The following is an 18,291-nucleotide window of genomic DNA, read 5'->3' as shown; positions in this document are numbered from 1 at the left end:
ATAGAAGTGCTCAGGACAGTAAAATACACAAGATAAAACATGAGTGAAAATGCTAATAGAGCCTCTAGGCCAGCCATTTATAAAAAGTCACATTTCTTTAATTGCCAGATCTTACCCATATAGTATGAAAAAAGCTCTAAAACTGATGATTTCCAAGTAAGACTCACGTTTTATATGCAAGCTGAAACCACTGCTCCAGAAGAATTTTGAACAATACTTAATCAGAAAGAAAAGCAGCAAAGGTTAGATCTTGTTGAAAGAATGGATGTTTAACCTATGAAAATTAGCTCTTTCCCTCCTTTAAAAACTAAATTATCTCTTTAACCCCTTTCAAAAAGAGAAGGAGTGGAAAGAGCTATTAATTCACTTCTTCACCTTTCCTTCAGAACAGAAAAGACTATCTGCCTGTGTTCAAGATGAGTGACAAAGAACTACAGGAATTTTTCTGTCAGTGTGGAGTAAGCAATGTCAATAGGTACAACCACAATACTTGTGTCAATGGCCTGCTTTCTCCCCTGTCTGTCCACAGTGAACAACAGCCTGGGTTGCTTGGTCACCCACCCTCTTGCAGTCAGTCTCAGCAAAGGCAGCTGGGTGTAGGTCCACCTAGGAAAAGGTGGTGTGCACAGCCTCAGAACAAGGAGCAGGCAAAGGGGGGATGAATCCCCAGCAGCGCAAGGCTGGCAGTGCTCCTGTGCCTGTCTTCAGCAGCACAGTCACTGGAGAAAATGAGGATTCTTTTTGCAATATGCAAAACACTCATATGAAGTGGCTATCTCAGTCAAAGAGCTTTCCTGTACAGACAGGGAGGTGGGTTTGCAGAGCAGGAACCAGAGCTATAGAGACCTTTTGTCCCTGTTGATCACAAAAGCAGTCTGACCTCCTAATGTCAATCCCCAGGAGTGGGTCCATTTCGCTCAACAGACACTCAGGGACGGATTCATCTGCCTAAACATAGGCATCGTATCATTCGTCTTAGGGTATTTGCGAGACCCATAGGGGCTGGAAGATAAAACACACACCTACAGAAGATCTGGGCCCTCTGGAACAGCAGCTGTGTGCCAGGCAAGATACCCCTAGACATATCCAATGGCACTAGCACTTCTGCATGGACTACTGAAGTGATCTGTAGGTGTTCACTTTAGGCTGAGCTGAGTAACTCTCCAGACTTCATCTGTAGTCACTTGAGCTCCATTAACTTGTACTAGAGCTTACATATTTAGCTTAGCTGTGGATACCTACATGTAAATTCCTAAATTTAGGTATCTTAATCTGCAAGCTGAAGACCTTCCACTGCTTCCACCTTCTGCCCGCAGCCAACACAAACCAAGCTATCCAGCCCCCAATGGACTTGTCTCATCGTAGAATACCCCTCCCCTTCAGTGGATGTTGCAGACAAACTCAAATCAGGCAGCCAGGGCTAGAAGTGTCACCACTTATTGCCTATCAGATGACCATCTAATCCTGGAACTCCCCATGGCAAAGGACAATTTATACTTCAAAGGCAACGGATAATTTATACTTTATACTTTAGCCTGTAACATGCTATAAGTGCTTATATATATACCTTTTTTGTAAGCAGCAGAAAGAGTCTCATTACTGCCCATTTGCTGAATTAATCAAGCTTCAGAATAGCCTAATAAGTGAATTAATCTGTTTTCTAAAATGAGAATAAAAGCTTCACACTGTCAAAGCATAAACACACCTAGAGGGCAGCAATCATATTGTCATCTTTAACTATATATAGATCCTGAACAGAGACAAGTGCACAGCAACACACTGCACTGACACATACATTTTTTCCTTGTTTTTTTTTTTTTACTTTTAAGAACTATACAAGAGTTTTGCTGCAAAAAAGTAAAGTTGTAAGTGAATGGCATCATCTTCAGATCCTTGACAAAAGAATATTTTGCCTATATTCACAAAACATACTAAAGAGTAACCAGATTTTGATTTGTCAGCATGATTTTGTTCCCCACATAAAAAGGGAGAAAAAATCAAAAAAACAAAGTGTCAGAGATGAAAAATACTCACGGACTAACAGAGTTTCTGTTTTATGAATCCAGCTGAAACTTCTCTGAGTCACTCAGCAGTTCCCAAGAGACTCACAGACACACACGCACAAGTTCATCACAAGAATTTTTTGCAGTTAGAATGGAAATCTGATTTTTTGCAAACTGTTTACTTTATAGCGGCAAACAGGGTTTTTATGTACCAGTACCTGTCCTTAAATCTTTGACTCAGGAACCTTTTTGTTAAGTTCTGCTGGCATATTTCAGGGTTCGATAGTGTTCCCCATCTGAGCACTCAGGGCTTGTATGTTAGACAGAGTGACAGTCAAAGTATTACAGTTGCTGAGTGGGACACCAAGCAGGGGTAAGTCCATATGAAGCCTTTGGTGAGTTGATTGTGGTGCTGCTACCTACTACTTCATCTTGAAAGGCATACGCTACATACACAGAGACTACAATAAGTCAGACGAATAGCCCTGTGACTCAGGGAGCCTGGTTTCTGAACGATTTGTGTCTTGTGCTTATCTGAGTGTGGTGTATAGGAGGGTGCAAATGCTAGTCTAAGCTTTTCATGCATTTTGCACACTTACAAGACTGGATTTTCTAGTGTCTAATGAGTCACAAGCAGATGTAAAAAAGCATTTGTCTAAAGAGAGTATTACTGGGTTCAGGTCCTCTAACCGGCAAGCTACTTTTATGACACTGGCAGGAGCTTGGAATCTTTTGAGACCTCCGTTTCTAAAAAAAAATTGCTGAAATTTCCCCAAAAGGTGTATAGATATTAAAATGACAAACATGGTCATAGCCACACAAAACCAATTTAAAAATATGCTATGGTTCCTACAAGGTAACAGCTCTCAGACCAGCAACGCACAACAGCATAATCAATAGATGAGTTATGATCCAGCACTAGATAAGCCGTTAGTAGAAGAAAGCCATTGCATGCTGCCTGTTCCACGCTTTTCCCATTTCTCTCTCAAAAACAATTCAGCACAGTTTTATACACAATTGTTTCTTCCTTTGCCTCTGTCAAAATGCAGACGAAAGAAAACAGGACAAAGCTACACTACACGTCCTAGACAAAAATCTTGTGTTAATCCAAGCCATCTCCTAATCAGACCTTGACTTTACAGCTCGATTATTCACCTCTGACATTTGCAAGCTCCATCTCCTGTTGTTTATTAGTTGACTGTGCTTACTTTATTATCTGCATTAGGTGCACAGTCTAGGTTTGAAGCCCATTGAGTCCTGCTACAAATGGCCCTCTAACCATCCCATAAAATAACTTGGCGAAATGATGCAGGTAAAAGTAGTCAGCCTGCATCAGTATTTGGCCTTCCCAAACTTCTGACATGTTCTGCATGTACTACCTGCCACGTCTTTCAAATCACAAAAGAGATTGCATCTTTGCATTCAAATTTTAAACTGCTCTCCTGCTGCTTTCCCAACCCTTAATCATCAACTACCAAGCCACGAGAAGCTGTTCATTTTACAACCCGACTCAAATCTAGGTATAGTTCTTTTTTTCCTCTTCTGTGCCAGGACTTGGAGAATCTACACACGCAGAAGAGTAGAAGATCGACTGCAAGCCACCTACCGTGGTTTCAGTGTAGTTTAGCACTCTAATGCAAGCTACATGTGTTACAGATCTAAGCACCAGTATGCACTATCAATCAGTCCTGAAAAAATATATTTTCTGAATGTGAACACTCATGTTTTGAAAGGAGAAAAATATGCATTTTCCCCGGCTATGACAAAATCGCATTTCAGCAATTCAATATAATTTCTTCATTAGTATATTTTTAAATTTTTTTTAAAAGTCACTGTTTTAAGAGCAAGTAATTTAAGAAAATTTAACACAAACATTAGCCGCAACTGAAAAGGAGGAAAGCAGGGAAGAACTTTAAATCAGGTCAATGATGAAATATTGAAAACATTAACAGAGTTCATCATAATACACTGTGGTATTTAAATCTTTCTAAATTCCCTGCACAGGAAAGTCATTTAAATTCTCTCCAGTATGTTTATGATATAAATAAGGAATCATCCATAATGCATTTCTCTTTTTTTTCCTTCATTCTTTCCTTTTGGAAAAACAAAAATAAGACAGTGGAAATACTGACATTCCCCACCAAAAAAAAGGAAAAAACACCCACATTTCTTTCATGTACCTTTCCTATGGCTAATCTTTTGAGGGTCCATTCCGATACATTTCCTCATCTCTGAGCTGTCCTTAGCTTTCAGAAAATTTCCACTGAACGGGACCAGGAAGGTAGTGGACTGTTTGCTATGATCAAAGACAGCACAACGCCGTTCTTTGTCTGTGCCTACATACTCTGTTGCAAAGCACACACAGGTCTGAGAATACGTGTTTGAGGATGATCCTGTAGTTCAGCAGGGTAACCTTGCTCCCCTCAGAGATAAGGATGACGGAACATAGTCCTCAAGAACAGCTCTGAAAGAGGGCTTTGTTTGCATAGGAAATATACAGCACTTTTGTCTAGTTATCTGACCCTTGACAACTGGAGTTGGAGAAAGAGGAAATTCACTTTCACAAGTTAGAAAACAAGGTCTAAGATGACAGGGTCATGCTTTTATGGGACTTACTGAGAATGCCAGCTCTGTGAAATTAACACTAACTTAAAATTAAACCACCAACACCTTAGTAACAATTAGGAGTGAAATACAGAGTGAAATGTCCACATAGTCAAAAGCACCCTAAATCACTTGAAAAATGACTGGCAGATAAGTAGGATATGCATACTTGGAGTTAATATGTGAAAAACTCCTAACAAAAGGTCCAAACAATATTGACAGATAAGGAAAAGGAAATGAGTGCCTGGGTCCAACAGTCTGAATAATAAATTCTTAGTGAGTCATCATGATTGTTTACCTCTAAGACTAGATCATCAGTTCCAAGAGATTTCTAAGGAGCCCTCATACTCCCTTGCTCTGAATTTTATCTGCCTCATAATATCCTCTCCTGTTTCCCTTGCAGTGAAGATGCAGCCACCCGTCTCATAAGCCAACTGCCAATGAAGTTACTAAAAGATTCCAGACCTCAGACTTCTGCTTGTTAGATACAACTTTTAGCCCAGTTTGCCCCCCCTGTTCACACAAACAGCCTCTTAAAAACAGAGTCCTTTCAAAACACAGTTCTTAGGTGTTAAGACTAGGTACTCTGCAAGCCAGAGGATCTCTACTTTAACCAGATGGCTGAGGCACAGGTACAGTAAAACATGCCTACTGCCATACACATGTACACATGAACAAACACACACAGACAGACAGACAGCACAGTGCATTTCACTGTCTCCTTAGATTGCAGAGGGCATTTTTGCCCAGATCTACCTAAATACACTTAAGGAAAGAATAATCAGTGTCCAAAATGCTGTGCTTCTGAGAAATCTGCATCATTCCAGGCAGGAATTTTGAATATACAGGCTGGAATGTGGAGGAAATGTTTATTCCCAGGCAAACACTTTTTTCTTTTTTTCTTTTTAATGGGAAATATATTTTGAGTTTCCCTAGGTGCCTTCTCAGCATCAGATCTATAGGAGAAGAAAAGGAGTTTGTACTTACTCGTGGTGTTGTATTTGATCCCATTGAAGAACTCCGGGCAGGGTCTCTCTACTAGTTCCCCCGCGGAGGTTCTGGGCCAGCAGGTCCCGATCTGATCGGTGGTGGCATTGCAATATGGACCTTTTACATTAAAAAAGAGACAGAGAGAGAAAAGGGAAAGAGAAGCAGTTGAAAAGCACAAAAGCGACACACTGTGCATCACAAAGCAAACTGTGAATCTTAGCTCTCAAAAAGCTTTTCCGACCCCAGCACTAGGTAACGTTTCCTACCATCAAAGCCCAGGAAAGGGATAGAGGAACTCTCTAAAAAAGTCTCTTGTAAATGATCCAGGAGGCTGCAGTTGGCATCAAATTCTTCTAAGATGAACTGAGATATAGTCACATCCATTATTCCCCCCTGGGGCTACTGGACTGGATAAGGCTCCTTCCCCTTTTCTGGTTCTTGTCCCCTCTCCTTTCTTCCTCTTTGGAAACAAATGATCATCAGTCTGCGGACACCCTGCAATCTTGTGTGTGTGAGCCTCTCTCCCTCCCAGCGTGCTGACAACTTGGCTGAGAGTCCGCGTCTGGCTGTGCAGTTCAATCCCCTGAGCTCTTCTTTGCTTTAAAACAGCAGCTCAGGAACCAATGGGATCACACAGAGCCCAGAGTAAGGGGCTTGCATCTCTTAGCCGGCTGCCCTGGTCTAGCAGCTCTCTAATGCTGCCTCACATTGCCAGACTGTTGTATTGCTTGCTCTCCCTCCCTCTTCTCACTCTCTCTAACACACACATGCGCGCGCACGTACACACACACACACACACACACACACAGAATTTGATTGTTAGCTGCAGGGATGATCGCTTCTGCAAAAATGCTCACTGCAAGTTAAAGCCAGGAAGAAAAGGAAAAGCCATAGGATTAATATAAACTCCTCTGGCTGGTTGGGAAGCAAAGCAATTCCTGTGTCCTGGACAGGGAGGAGAGAGGAGAAGAGACCCCCTGTCCAGAAGCTGGGGTACTGGATCCTGAGCAGGCCTTGAGAAAGAGGAGAAATAATGAAATTTAAGACACAGATATGGTCTGATAGAAGGGAGGCATCAGAATAAAGGAATCTGGAGTAACGACCTAGAGAGGAGGCAGAATAGTGACAGGAAGGGAAGGGTTGGGAACCAAGCCTGCAAAAAGCAAGGCATAGAGGCAACACATATTTCAGCCCTTAATGCAGACAGGATGGGATGGGATGGAATAGGGTAGGACAGGGTAGACAACAGAGTAGGGCAAGGCACAGGGGGCAGAATTAGAGCTTTGGCGCAAAGAACAGACTACTTAGGGGACAAGAAAGAAAAGAGAGGCTATCGTCTCCTTCTCTAGTGATAGGATGCAGCAAGGCATCCAAAAAGGATGCATATCCAGTCTGTCAGGACACAGGAGGGAGATCCTCTGCTAGAGGAAACTGTGATGCTGGTAGGGAGAGAAGAGCAAAGAGCTTGAGCAAATAAGGTCACCATGGAACAGGATCAGAAAGGTGTAGGAAGAGGAGAGATGAAGGCAGTTTGGAGGGAGATGCCCAGACAGTTGGTCATCTTTGGGAAAGTCAAAGCTCAGTAAAGAGGAGCTGATTAAAGTTCTTCACCCTGGCACATGCTAGAGAGCAACCTAGACATAACCAGTCTTTCTGTCTTTCTACACAAAGAAATGAGGAAATCTTTAGGAAAAATCGTCAAAACCTTGCTAAGGAAAAAGGAAGATAGAACTGATGATGCTAGGGTCATGGATTTAGAAGGATCTTAGGAAGCAAATGGGAAACTGAGTTGGGAGAAAAGCAAGATAAGCATATATGCTGGTGGCACAGATGAATGCAGAAACTGAAGGTGAGAACAACAAAGAAGTTCTGACAGAAAAAAAAGGGGTCCAGCAATGGAATCCTGTGTAGCAGTTTGTGTTCATAGCTTTAGATTGGACATGTTTTTTATGTTGACTTCAAAGCAATGGTATCAGACTCTCAGTAATATCTCTCTCTCACCCTTCTTTGACCCAGACTTTCCCTTTACTCATATTTAAGATCAAAAGGCTTCATTCTTCATCCTTCAAGGACTGCAAAAGGTGTGTTCTCCAACAAAAAGAAAAAGAACAAATCATTGGGTTAGGAGGGAAAATAAATTACCAACATGCACTGATGAGGGAACTAGACAGAAAACTCTTTTGCCATCAGGGAATCTGGGGATTTTTTAACGTTTTCATAGGCTATGACAGAAAAAAATGAGTTCCATCATGTTTTGAGGTGAAGATTTTTATTCTAAATATGCAAAACCCATGAATTAGTGAGCATCTCAACTCTCCAGGCTGTTTGATGTTCCGAGGCAAGTGAATGCCTCTCTCTCTGATTCTGGAGCCGTGATCTCCTTCCCAAATGAATGCTTCCAAAGTTGGAATCCTTCCTGAGAAGTCAGTTTTCCAACAAATTGGCCTTTGTCAACACCACCAGATCTCTTCTTCCCACACATCTCTAATCCCAAGAATCACTATGGCAAATTTACTCAGCATCATTCATACCACATGACCACCACCAGCATGCTTGTTGTCTTTAAACAGGGCTTTGAGGAGAAAACACTATCTCTGGAACTCTGAAGCAAGGGGGATTAAAGTTGCTCTGAACCTCTAGGCAACTCACAGTAGTCTATCCCTTCAACTCTCTCTTCAGCTCTACACTTTAAATTGCTTTGTTTCTTCCTGGAAGGGCAGTTGAATTCAGAAAATTCTGAAGTTCAAGAAAACCTGTTCCTCAAGCAGAGCTTCCTATAATGATGGCCATGAGATGTTCTCAGGAGACAGTAAGGGCTTAGTGGCATCACTGGGTCCAGCGGACATTTCAGTTGAGGCAGAACTGATCAGTGAGTAGGGCCTTGGTCTAGAATGCTGACCAGAGTTTCTTTCCTGCTTCTGGCTGCAGCTCTGTAGAACAAAATCATATAGCCTGGGCAACGGTCTCCATTACTCACTTGTCTGCCTCATCTATTTCCTCACACTACTTAAACAGCACCTGGCACACTGGAATCTAAAGCCTTGGCTAGAGGCTTTGGGCACTGGAGTTTACCCAATTTTTGGAGGAACGCATTGTTTTTTACAACTAAAAATAAAGATAGTTTCAAAAAATGAACTACTCTTAAATTTGGTAAATGTTTCACTTTTCTAAATGTTGGTGTGTATTTTTCAGCAGAAACACTTGACGTTTTTTCAGAAGAAACCTGTCATATATTGCAAAGTGGAACACTGAACTGGATTTCATTTCAGAACTGTTTTTTATAGTGGTTAAAACCCATAAAAGCAGACCAAAACAAAAATAAATATTTTTTTTCTGAATGAAGAAAATGATCTCCACATTTCAGTGAGAAGAGCTAGAAAATCATCTAGTCAAGCTAAAATGATTCTACCCACCATCATCTTTTAACTTCAGTTACCCTTAGGAAAACAGAAGCTGTACATACAGCACAGATAAACATAAACAAACACAGAGGTGACAAACAAATTTTCAGGGATTAAGTCTTGATGAAGAAGATAATTTGTTATTCCTCAATTCACAAATTAGCACTACTGTTTAATAATCTCTTTGCAGCTCTACTGTAGCCTCTTGCTGAAAAGCTACTTTTGCAACTTTCCCTGGGTACAGTTACTTAGTAGAAGTCTTCTTGGGCTGGATCTAGTCAGATTCTGATCATGTTAATTTGACTCATTTGATGAGAAAATGTTGCTCTTTTTAAAAGAAGCAAATCCAATTAAATCAAAGATTGACAGAAATATTGTAGCTGCTGACACTGCTGATTCTCTGCCGATTCACTACCTTTCTGTGATATATTTGATACATATAAAGACCTACTAGATAATGTCAAGCAGTAGGTAACAGAGATCCGGCCTAAGAATAACTGAGCAACCAAAGGCGGCTGGTAATTGCACTTGGCAGGAGAAAGGCTTTATCAATTTGTCAGTGAGCTTGTTTTTGTGTAGTCATTTTCACTGGTTTGTTTGTCTGGGTATGCATGACATATATGCACAATTAAAGTGTATAAGAACATCTGAATATATAAGATTATGGAAGTGAACACGGCAGATAAACAAATATGTAAACACAGCAACACTTCAGTCAGCCTCTCATGTAGAAGAGAAAGTGCCCTACGGCTCTTCTGGAAAAGGAATTAGCTCTGTCCATGAATGGACTACTATATTCTCTGGTATTAGAAATCTTTGCATGTCAGTCCTTGCACAACTGTTATCCAGATAGTTTTCAGCTTCCTCCTCAATCCACAGTTGGTAGATTTGCCCCACAAAAATTAACTAAGAAATATGACACTATGCTGTTTAACCATGACAAGCAGCACCAAAACTCAGCCCTGTGTGGACAGAGGCAGTCAGGATGTGTGGGTGTGGGTGCAGGGGGAGGGGTGGCTGCAAAACCAGCTGACTGCTCCTCGGCCATGTCTAGTAGAGGCACCTCCTCTCCACAGACACTCAACCTCTACAAAATCAAGAGACCATGGTATATTTCAATAATGAAGAGGGGGAAGAAGCCAGTTCTTTCCTCATTCCCCTTGCTCAGAAACAGAAAAGCCAGCTCACTATAACTCACACAGCCTTCTTTACCCACTACAGTGACTATCTCCCATTATTCATCTCCCACTTCTCCTTACCTATCCAGGTGAAGAGCTGATGCTTTCCAAGCACATCTCTCCTATTCAACGCATAAAGCTTAGGACAACGGAAATACACATCATTCATCAAACCATCTGGTTATATCAATACTCTTCCTATCTTAGTTCCATGGGTTTTCAGTAATTTACCTCACCAATAGGGTAGTACCACACAGAGTCACACTCCTGACTACTGCCTCTTCAGGTCTTTTAATCCAAGTAAATTCCACATCCAAACCATACTCATCACCTAACATTACAAACTGGTATGTTTACACGGGCTTGGATGTAGCAAGTCAGCTATATACATGAAGATCTGAGCCAAAAATGTGGTATCATCTTCAGGGTAATAGTACAACACCTTCTGGTTGAACCTCCCTCCTGTCTGGCCTGATTGGAGTTAATACAGGTCTATGTGATAGCCCATGAACACCATGTGATGTCTATCACATCCTCCATGAGACAAAAATCCAAGAGAATCTCAAAGAAAGGCTGCCCCACCCTGGTTTTGATGGCAGAGAGAAGGATGAAGAGGAAGGAAGGGAAGGAGGAAGAAACACAGTTCTTATTTGTAGAGATGAAGTGTTTAGATCCATAGAGGATAGTCAAGAGACAGAACTAAGGGTGATGGCAGAAATGCAGTGTCGTCAACTCGTATCTCACACAACGCAGCTGCTCTAATGGGAAGTTTATCTGTCTACCTTTGCATTTGTCTATTTCTACATTATTGGCACCTTTAAATATGAGGCAGGATGGTTTCAAATGGCACAATAAGAAGTATTTTCCCAAGTCTCTTTTTTCTTCTGTTTGAAAAATGTTCCCCAATATTCCTTAATTAAGCAATGACCTTTCAGAACCTGACTTTACAGTTAGTGGGACTTTTCAGCTGAGTAAGGACTACAAGACTAGACACTTTAAAGAAGATACTAAATTACCAGATGGGCTCCTGGACCACAAACCTGAAGGCCCTTCTGCTAAAAAGCACTGCAAAATTGATCTGACTGCACTCTCAAGTGTAGTGACAACATGGCCACAGGCTGCTGAAGTATTTGCCTTTTCTTCTTGTTCCAGCTAAGCCAACAATGAATGCAAAGATAATTTTCAGAGTAGGAACAGAATAAGCTTACAGGATGTAGGACTAGGCAATTCAAGCACCAAAAGAGATGGACAGTACACCTCCAGAACTACTCTAGGAATGTCATATATGACTAACGTGTCTGCCATACTATGATAAAACTTCTCAAAATGAATTATATTCTGCTATCGGAGTCAACGCTAAAGAAAACTACTCTTCAAATTCAGAGAAAACCACTCTTCAGATCTTCTGATCAAAATCTGGTCCTTAATGCATGTACTTGGGATGTACTCAGAATGAGCAGAGTTGCAAATTGTTGTATGCAGAAAGGAATATCGGACAGAGATAAATACAAATCTTTGTTTCAGTTGATAGACTCATTTCTTAAAAACAGAATACACCCTTTATTGCTGGAAATGAAGTATGACTATAGTAAGCAAAGATAAAATTAAAAAATGCAGGTTTGCAATGATGAATTTCTGCAGCTTCACTGATGTTGGAAAATATTTACTGTGGATGTAGAAAGATTTCAACAGTATAAATAATAAATGGCTTCTAGCTACACATTAATATATTTCATCCAGTGCATTAATACGCTTGTCATTCTGTACAGCTATAAAACCTGTACAAGTGAATCATGTTACATGAGACAAATGATGAGACATTGCAGGGAGATTATAAGAACACACAAAAGAACCAACCTTGACACACTCATAAACTGCCAATGTTTTGTTTTTTTTAAAAAAAAAGAGGTGTTTTGGATGAATGTGCAAAACACCATCTACCATATAAGAGACCACAGAAATACGCATTCCAGAATAACTGTCATTTTATACAAGATCAAAATCAGGGTCAACATTTCTCAGGCATGTAAGAACACAAAGGACCAATTTTATATATTTATTTATGCCTGGCAATGGCCTGGCCCTCTGTTTACAGTCTAAGCAAATAAAATCAGAAAATGGGTATCAGGTGACATCTGTGTAAATGATGACAATGAGCATGTTTCTCCGTTCCACTTTCTATAAAGTAGGATGGGACCACTGCCAGATAAGAAGTATTGAATCAGGGTGTCTTGCCCTGCTCACCTCCTTACAAAACATATGCAATAAGGTTTCTTGTGGCATAATTCAGGCCATGCCAGACAAGATTTTTCTTTCCATGCCTGCCACTCTATTTCCTTGTGATAGCTTTCAGTGCACACTGGGAAGATCTGAGTAGTTGCCCCATATGGTCTTAAAATTAGGATGCAGCACAGAAAGAAAAGATGGAGGGTTTCAAAATGCTCAGAAGTCATCTCCCCTGAACACACACAGGCAGTATGCATGATAATTGACTTTGAAATATCCTATAGCTCAGAAAGCAGAGAAAGAACGTACAAATCACTACAGTTCATGTTGTTCAGTGTACCATCTCTGACAATGACCAGAACCAGATGCTTCAGAGAATGGTGTAGCCCACCAACCTCCTGCTCCAAATTCATTAAATCACAGAATCACAGAATGGTTGAGGTTGGAAGGGACCTCTGCAGATCATCCAGTCCAACCCCCTTGCTCAAGCAGGGTCACCTAGAGCACGTTGCCCAGGACCATGTCCTGACAGCTTTTGAAGATCTCCATGGAAGAAGACTCCACGACTTGTCTAGTCAACTTGTCCCAGTGCTCTGTTGCCCTCCCAGTAAAGAAGTTTTTCCTTACATTCAGATGGAGCTTCCTGTGTTTCAGTTTGTGCCCATCGCCTCTTGTCCTATAGCTGGGTACCACTCAAAAGAGTCTGGCACCATCCTCTTTACACCCTGCCTTCAGATACTTATACATATTGATAAGATCCCCCCTCAGTCTTCTCTTGTCTAGGCTGAACAGTCCCAGCTCTCTCAGCCTTTCCTCATATGAGAGATGCTCTAGAGAGGAACTCAGTCTCTCTGTCAATTCATATCGGAATTGGCCAGTATGTTCAGGAGGAGAATGATGAAGAGCAGACCAAAGATGCCCTGTTTTTCAGCAAGACTGGCTTAACAAAACAGTCTGTAACATATAAAATAAGTTGCCAGGCAAGATATTGCCAGAGAGCAACAAGAGTCTAATCCAACCTAATAAAAATAATAGCTGCTGGATAGAAGAAAAAAAAATAGTTTTTGTCTTAAGAATCAGGAATTCAGAAACCTGCATTTTGTTACTGTGTTTGCTAAGAGATTACCACACGATACTGACAAATATGTCTTGCATATGTGGAAAAAATCTTACACCCGCAGCAAGTTTTTCCAGTTGACCAGAAACTTGTATTGTCTCCTTTTGTTTTCTCTGAAATCTGTAGCTAATCTAATTTTGAACTGGTTCTTCTGGAAAGGGAACAAGCAGTGGGTGATCTGTTATGCAGACGGTCTTGGAAGCTGGTTGTGCTTCTGTTTCCTCCTCCATAAAGTAGAGCTAGTGGTATGAAACAGCTTCACAAAGGTATTAAAAGCTTCATTTGATTGACATTTGAAGACATTATAACTGTTAAATATACAATGTTTCAGAAGCATTGTCACATGGAATTTCCAAATTATAATCCCATCAGTGGTTTGGTATCCTAAGCAACATCAGGACCTTCTAGCAACGGTCACTAAATGAACATATAGGGAGAAAGAGTCCCCACCTTCCTAAATGCTTAATGACCTAAGGTGAGATAAATTCAGCAGAGGAGATAAAAAAAATCAGAAGCACAGTAAATTATCCAAAGTCAGACAGAAATCACCAGCAAAGGAAGGGAATGCATACTGGAGTGGGTTTCATGTCACATCTGTCTAGGTATCTCCAGTGTAGATGTCTCCAGATGAGCCAATTAAGTTAGGCTTCTTTTTCAGTCAATGGAAAGAAATGGGAAATTTGTAATACAATTTATCTGATCTATTGTAGTCATCTACTTTATGCTGCGCTTAATTTTGCCCCAACCTCCATCCAATATTCTGAGTAGATTTCTGCTGTCTGTAAAAGAAACCTGTAGAGATTAGGGCTGTTGTAAATGTCTGCATTTCAGCAAAACCTAGATGCCTAGAACACAGGCCAAAATGTTTCCTGAGCCCTTCTCCAACTGGCCCACAGCACCTAGTCTCACTGGAGTGTCTGGCAACTGTATTCCCATGAATGTGAGCCAATTACTTAGTAGGAGATCAAACAAAACCAGTTTAAATAAAACAGGTCAAGAATAAAGATAGGAATAAAAATGTCATATTAAGATAGGACTATCACAATACCAGCAATGCATCATCATGTGCTTAGAGATTCCATGTTTTAAATTTAATGCAAGTATGTACAAAAGAAAATCAATACAACAGGAACACTGTATAACACATTTGTATCCTACTGCTGGCTAGCTGATTATTACAAGGATTCCAGGACAGTCAGCGAGCACCAGAGAAAATGTGAGAAAAAAGGGAGGAAATTATAAGCAGTCATGCCAACTTCAGAAAGTGAGATACTAGCTCTCAAGAGCATCATTATGTAACAGATAGCTAGGAAGGATCCAATCACACTACGTAGAATCTGGACTGATTAAGCATGAAAAAATGGATTATCATAATATTACTAGGGCCATGATAACCGAGGAGAGCTTTAGAAAGAACCTAATGATTCCCTGATTTGACTTGCAAAGCACTTTAGAACCGCTACCATATGAGACTGCTGCCCCAGAAGAACAGAATGTGTGGAAGGGCATTATGTGTGTGTCTGTAGTACTGGTTTGTGCCTGCGTCTGGTATCAGAGACCCTTGCTGACTATATAAATTGGGATGCCTCCTGGGATAACAAATCCATGTGCCCCCCTTCAGATCTCGCCCTTAGCTGGGCTTGCTACCCCTTGACCTCTTCATTGGCAAGGACAATATTTCTAATTCTGTATCAGAGTAACCCAGGCTCCTTCTCTATGCCAGCCTTCCTGAGTTAAAAGGATGGTTCCCTCTAACTACTTTCTTTGGATAATTCTTACCTTTCTTGCTCCCCAGCTCTCTCCCTATACTATTCCTTCCACAATATTTTCTCTTGTAACAGCTCCTCAGCTTTTCCTCTGCAACTCTGGGGCAGTAGCCTGACTGTCCTTTAATGTGACCATTTGCAGCATAGAATAGTATGTGCTTTGCATCTCATGCTGGCTTCCCATCAGAGCTCACAGACCATGTGAAGCCTTTTGGGAAGACCCTGGGATAGCGGGATGCCAATAAAAGCCAAGACAATATTAACCCACATCACACAGGGATACTGCACTCCCAAAGACACTACAGGAGAGGATCTTCCAGGTTTTCTCACAGCTGTCCAGGAAAAAAATAGTTTTCATTGCTTGAAATTATTAAACGTCAGTATTTTGTTAGAAGTATCCTTGCCTGTGTAACTGCAAAGCTGCCATTCAGGAGAAGAACAAGTGAAATCATCCCCCTTGCATAGGTATAGACTGAATGTTTAGAGGTCAATGGTAGCAGAGGCATTCATCTCACCTAATTTCAGCCATCTAAAAGTCTAGTCTAAGCCAGGTATCTAGGCTCTCTTACAGTCAACAGGGAGATGGCCACTTTCAGAGACTGATGATTCATTCTATTTGGAGATAAATGCTCTCTTCAGATTTGTAACTTCTAGATGTTCTACTTAGTAGGATGTAATTCATCTCAACATATGTATAGATACATCTGTATTTTATACAGAGCTCTCTCCTGCCAACACATCATCTAGCTGAGATGGATATTGGAGCTGTACATGTACATTAGGTATAAATTGAGGAGGACAAATCATGCAGTGCAGTACAGCATATTTCAAAGCAGAAAAAAATGGTTACACTAAGCTACCTCTACAAGACCAATCAATCACCTTTAATTCCATCAAAGGCTGAGAAACTCCTCCATTTCACTGAGCTTTGCGTCTACTATGAATGATCGCGGGGAACTCTACTGCACACACACAGACATACCCACATGCTCACATACAGCAGCTTCTGAAAGAAGTAGCTTGTGTGATCACATTCACCTCTTGCACGTTAATAGAAAAAATGCTTTAAGATAATTCTGGAGACACTCAGCATAAAATTGCATGTCATAAGAACACTCTTCTCACATTACACAGTGTAAAATATTAAAAGATATGCATTTGGTTTATCACTACTTCTGTTCTTTCTAAGCATGTCTTGTGTTGAAGGATATGTTCCTTCATAAAGGCTGTTCCCTTGTTCAAAGTCAGTTTCATTGAGGGACTCTTTGGTGCTCAAATGTTGTTCGACTTTAAACCCATGCTTAAGTTTCACTCACTTCAGGAACTAAGGAGGAGCTTGAGTGATTTAGTAAGTAGAGGCACTTTGTTGAACTGGAAAGTAAATGCTGCTTTGGTTGAAATGCAGATATATTTGTTCAAATATATTGTTTTCCCTTGGATTTTATTGGTCTTGTATAAAGCTTCAGAGAAGCTTGTCACTCTGAAGCATACATTTTGAGCCACCTGTAAACTCAATGTGTCCACTTTATGGATGAGAACTTTCACAAAAGGAATAATCCTGGAAAACCATTTAAAGCATCAAAAATACTGTTTCTTTTTTTCTTTTTCTTTTTTTAATCAGGTGATTGGATAGAGACTAAGAACTAAATCTATACCTGATTACATCAGCACTGGTTACAGTGGATTTTTACAAAAGCCAAGGATCAATCCCCAAGGATTCAATGGGAAATAGTTGAAGACTGACATAAAGGCCAGCATTAAAATAGACTCATTTTCAAGCATGTAACTATCATCAAGTAAAATAAAATAGCTGCTATTGTGATAGATATTTTTGTAACAGGTGCAGCAAAAAATTAATCTCAGGAACTGTGGCACTTCCAATCTATTTGACAGCACAACTGGTTTCTTTTCCAATGATGTGTTAATCTGTTTTGTATTTAGTAAACTGCTCATCTCACCCAAATGAATATTAAAACAAGAGTTTGGGGAAACATGTAACATTCTGATTAAACATTTTGTCATTCATCTGCTCTCACACTCAGTTGCAAAAAGACAACTTATCATCTTATCTCTAAGCAAGAGCTGTTTCTTTGAGGGTCTCATCAAATCTCTTTATTAACCTTTTCAGTATCTCCTGCCTCCAATCAGAGTAGCCATTCACAAAGTAGCTAACTGGCAACTGTCATAAGTAGATCTCATACTATGTGGATTGATACCTGGAAAAGATATTTTTCAGCACTTCTTTCCTTCCCCTAGCTAATAAACTCATCACAATCATTATTTAGTGCAATACTGCAGGCAGAAAGCACCTGCTCATCGTAACTTTGCCCTTTGGATCTATTTAATGAAGAAATAATTATTGTTTGTGAAGAGATTTTTCTGCAGTTACTGCAATTTGAATACTAAGAATTATTTCAATGAGGAACAAGTTCTCCTCATCTTCATTTCCTGTACAAAGTTATTAAACATAAGACCTATTAGCTTATCCCTAAAGTATTTTCCCCTGCATGTTAATAACCCTTCCTAGATAGAAATGATGAATGAATATATACATATCATTTCTTTCCGGGATCGCAAGAGAGTTTGACAAGTGCTGTGGAATTCTTCTGGATCGAAGACACAAATGTGAGCAGGAAATAAGTCACTCCTAACAGGACTGGAAGTTACCACCTTTGATATATTTAGCACATATTTCTCCCACTAGTTTCTAGACTTGCTTGGCTCACTGCCATAGCAACATTGATTTCTTTTGCTTGGCCACTGGAGGGCTCTCCTAATTCTCCACTACTGCAAAAGAAATATTTGAATTTTAAAAAAATCAAAAAGGAAAACCTGTTTATAGTTACCTGCATATATATATATACACTAAAAAAAACATGAAAACAAATAAAACAGGAGAGTTCACCAGTTCATACAAACATTTGCATGTGGACAAATGGTATTCTACTACCACTTTTGCTTCAACAGCAAAAATATTGGTACAGCAATTTTACAAACAGGATTGTC

The 18,291-nt window shown here is 40.3% G+C and overlaps 1 protein-coding gene across 5 annotated transcripts in view; it reads right to left on the bottom strand.

The window, feature by feature from the left end:
- CRHR2 (corticotropin releasing hormone receptor 2) overlaps nucleotides 1–18,291 on the bottom strand; it is a 163,496-nt gene that overhangs the window by 109,379 nt on the left and 35,826 nt on the right. For 2 of the 5 annotated variants that reach the window (XM_026097359.2, XM_064505689.1), the window contains exon 3: nucleotides 5,595–5,714. The exons of 2 other annotated variants lie outside the window; for them this stretch is intronic. In XM_026097359.2, coding sequence (XP_025953144.2) covers nucleotides 5,595–5,714 — 120 coding nt within the window. Of the gene's footprint in view, nucleotides 1–5,594; nucleotides 5,715–5,863; nucleotides 6,333–18,291 lie in introns of those variants that run through there. One more of the 5 variants, XM_026097366.2, reaches the window with a different exon arrangement.

The sequence above is a fragment of the Dromaius novaehollandiae genome, chromosome 2 (assembly GCF_036370855.1).
Source record: "Dromaius novaehollandiae isolate bDroNov1 chromosome 2, bDroNov1.hap1, whole genome shotgun sequence".
Classification (NCBI taxonomy): domain Eukaryota; kingdom Metazoa; phylum Chordata; class Aves; order Casuariiformes; family Dromaiidae; genus Dromaius; species Dromaius novaehollandiae.
This window is presented reverse-complemented; position numbering and strand designations above follow the sequence as displayed.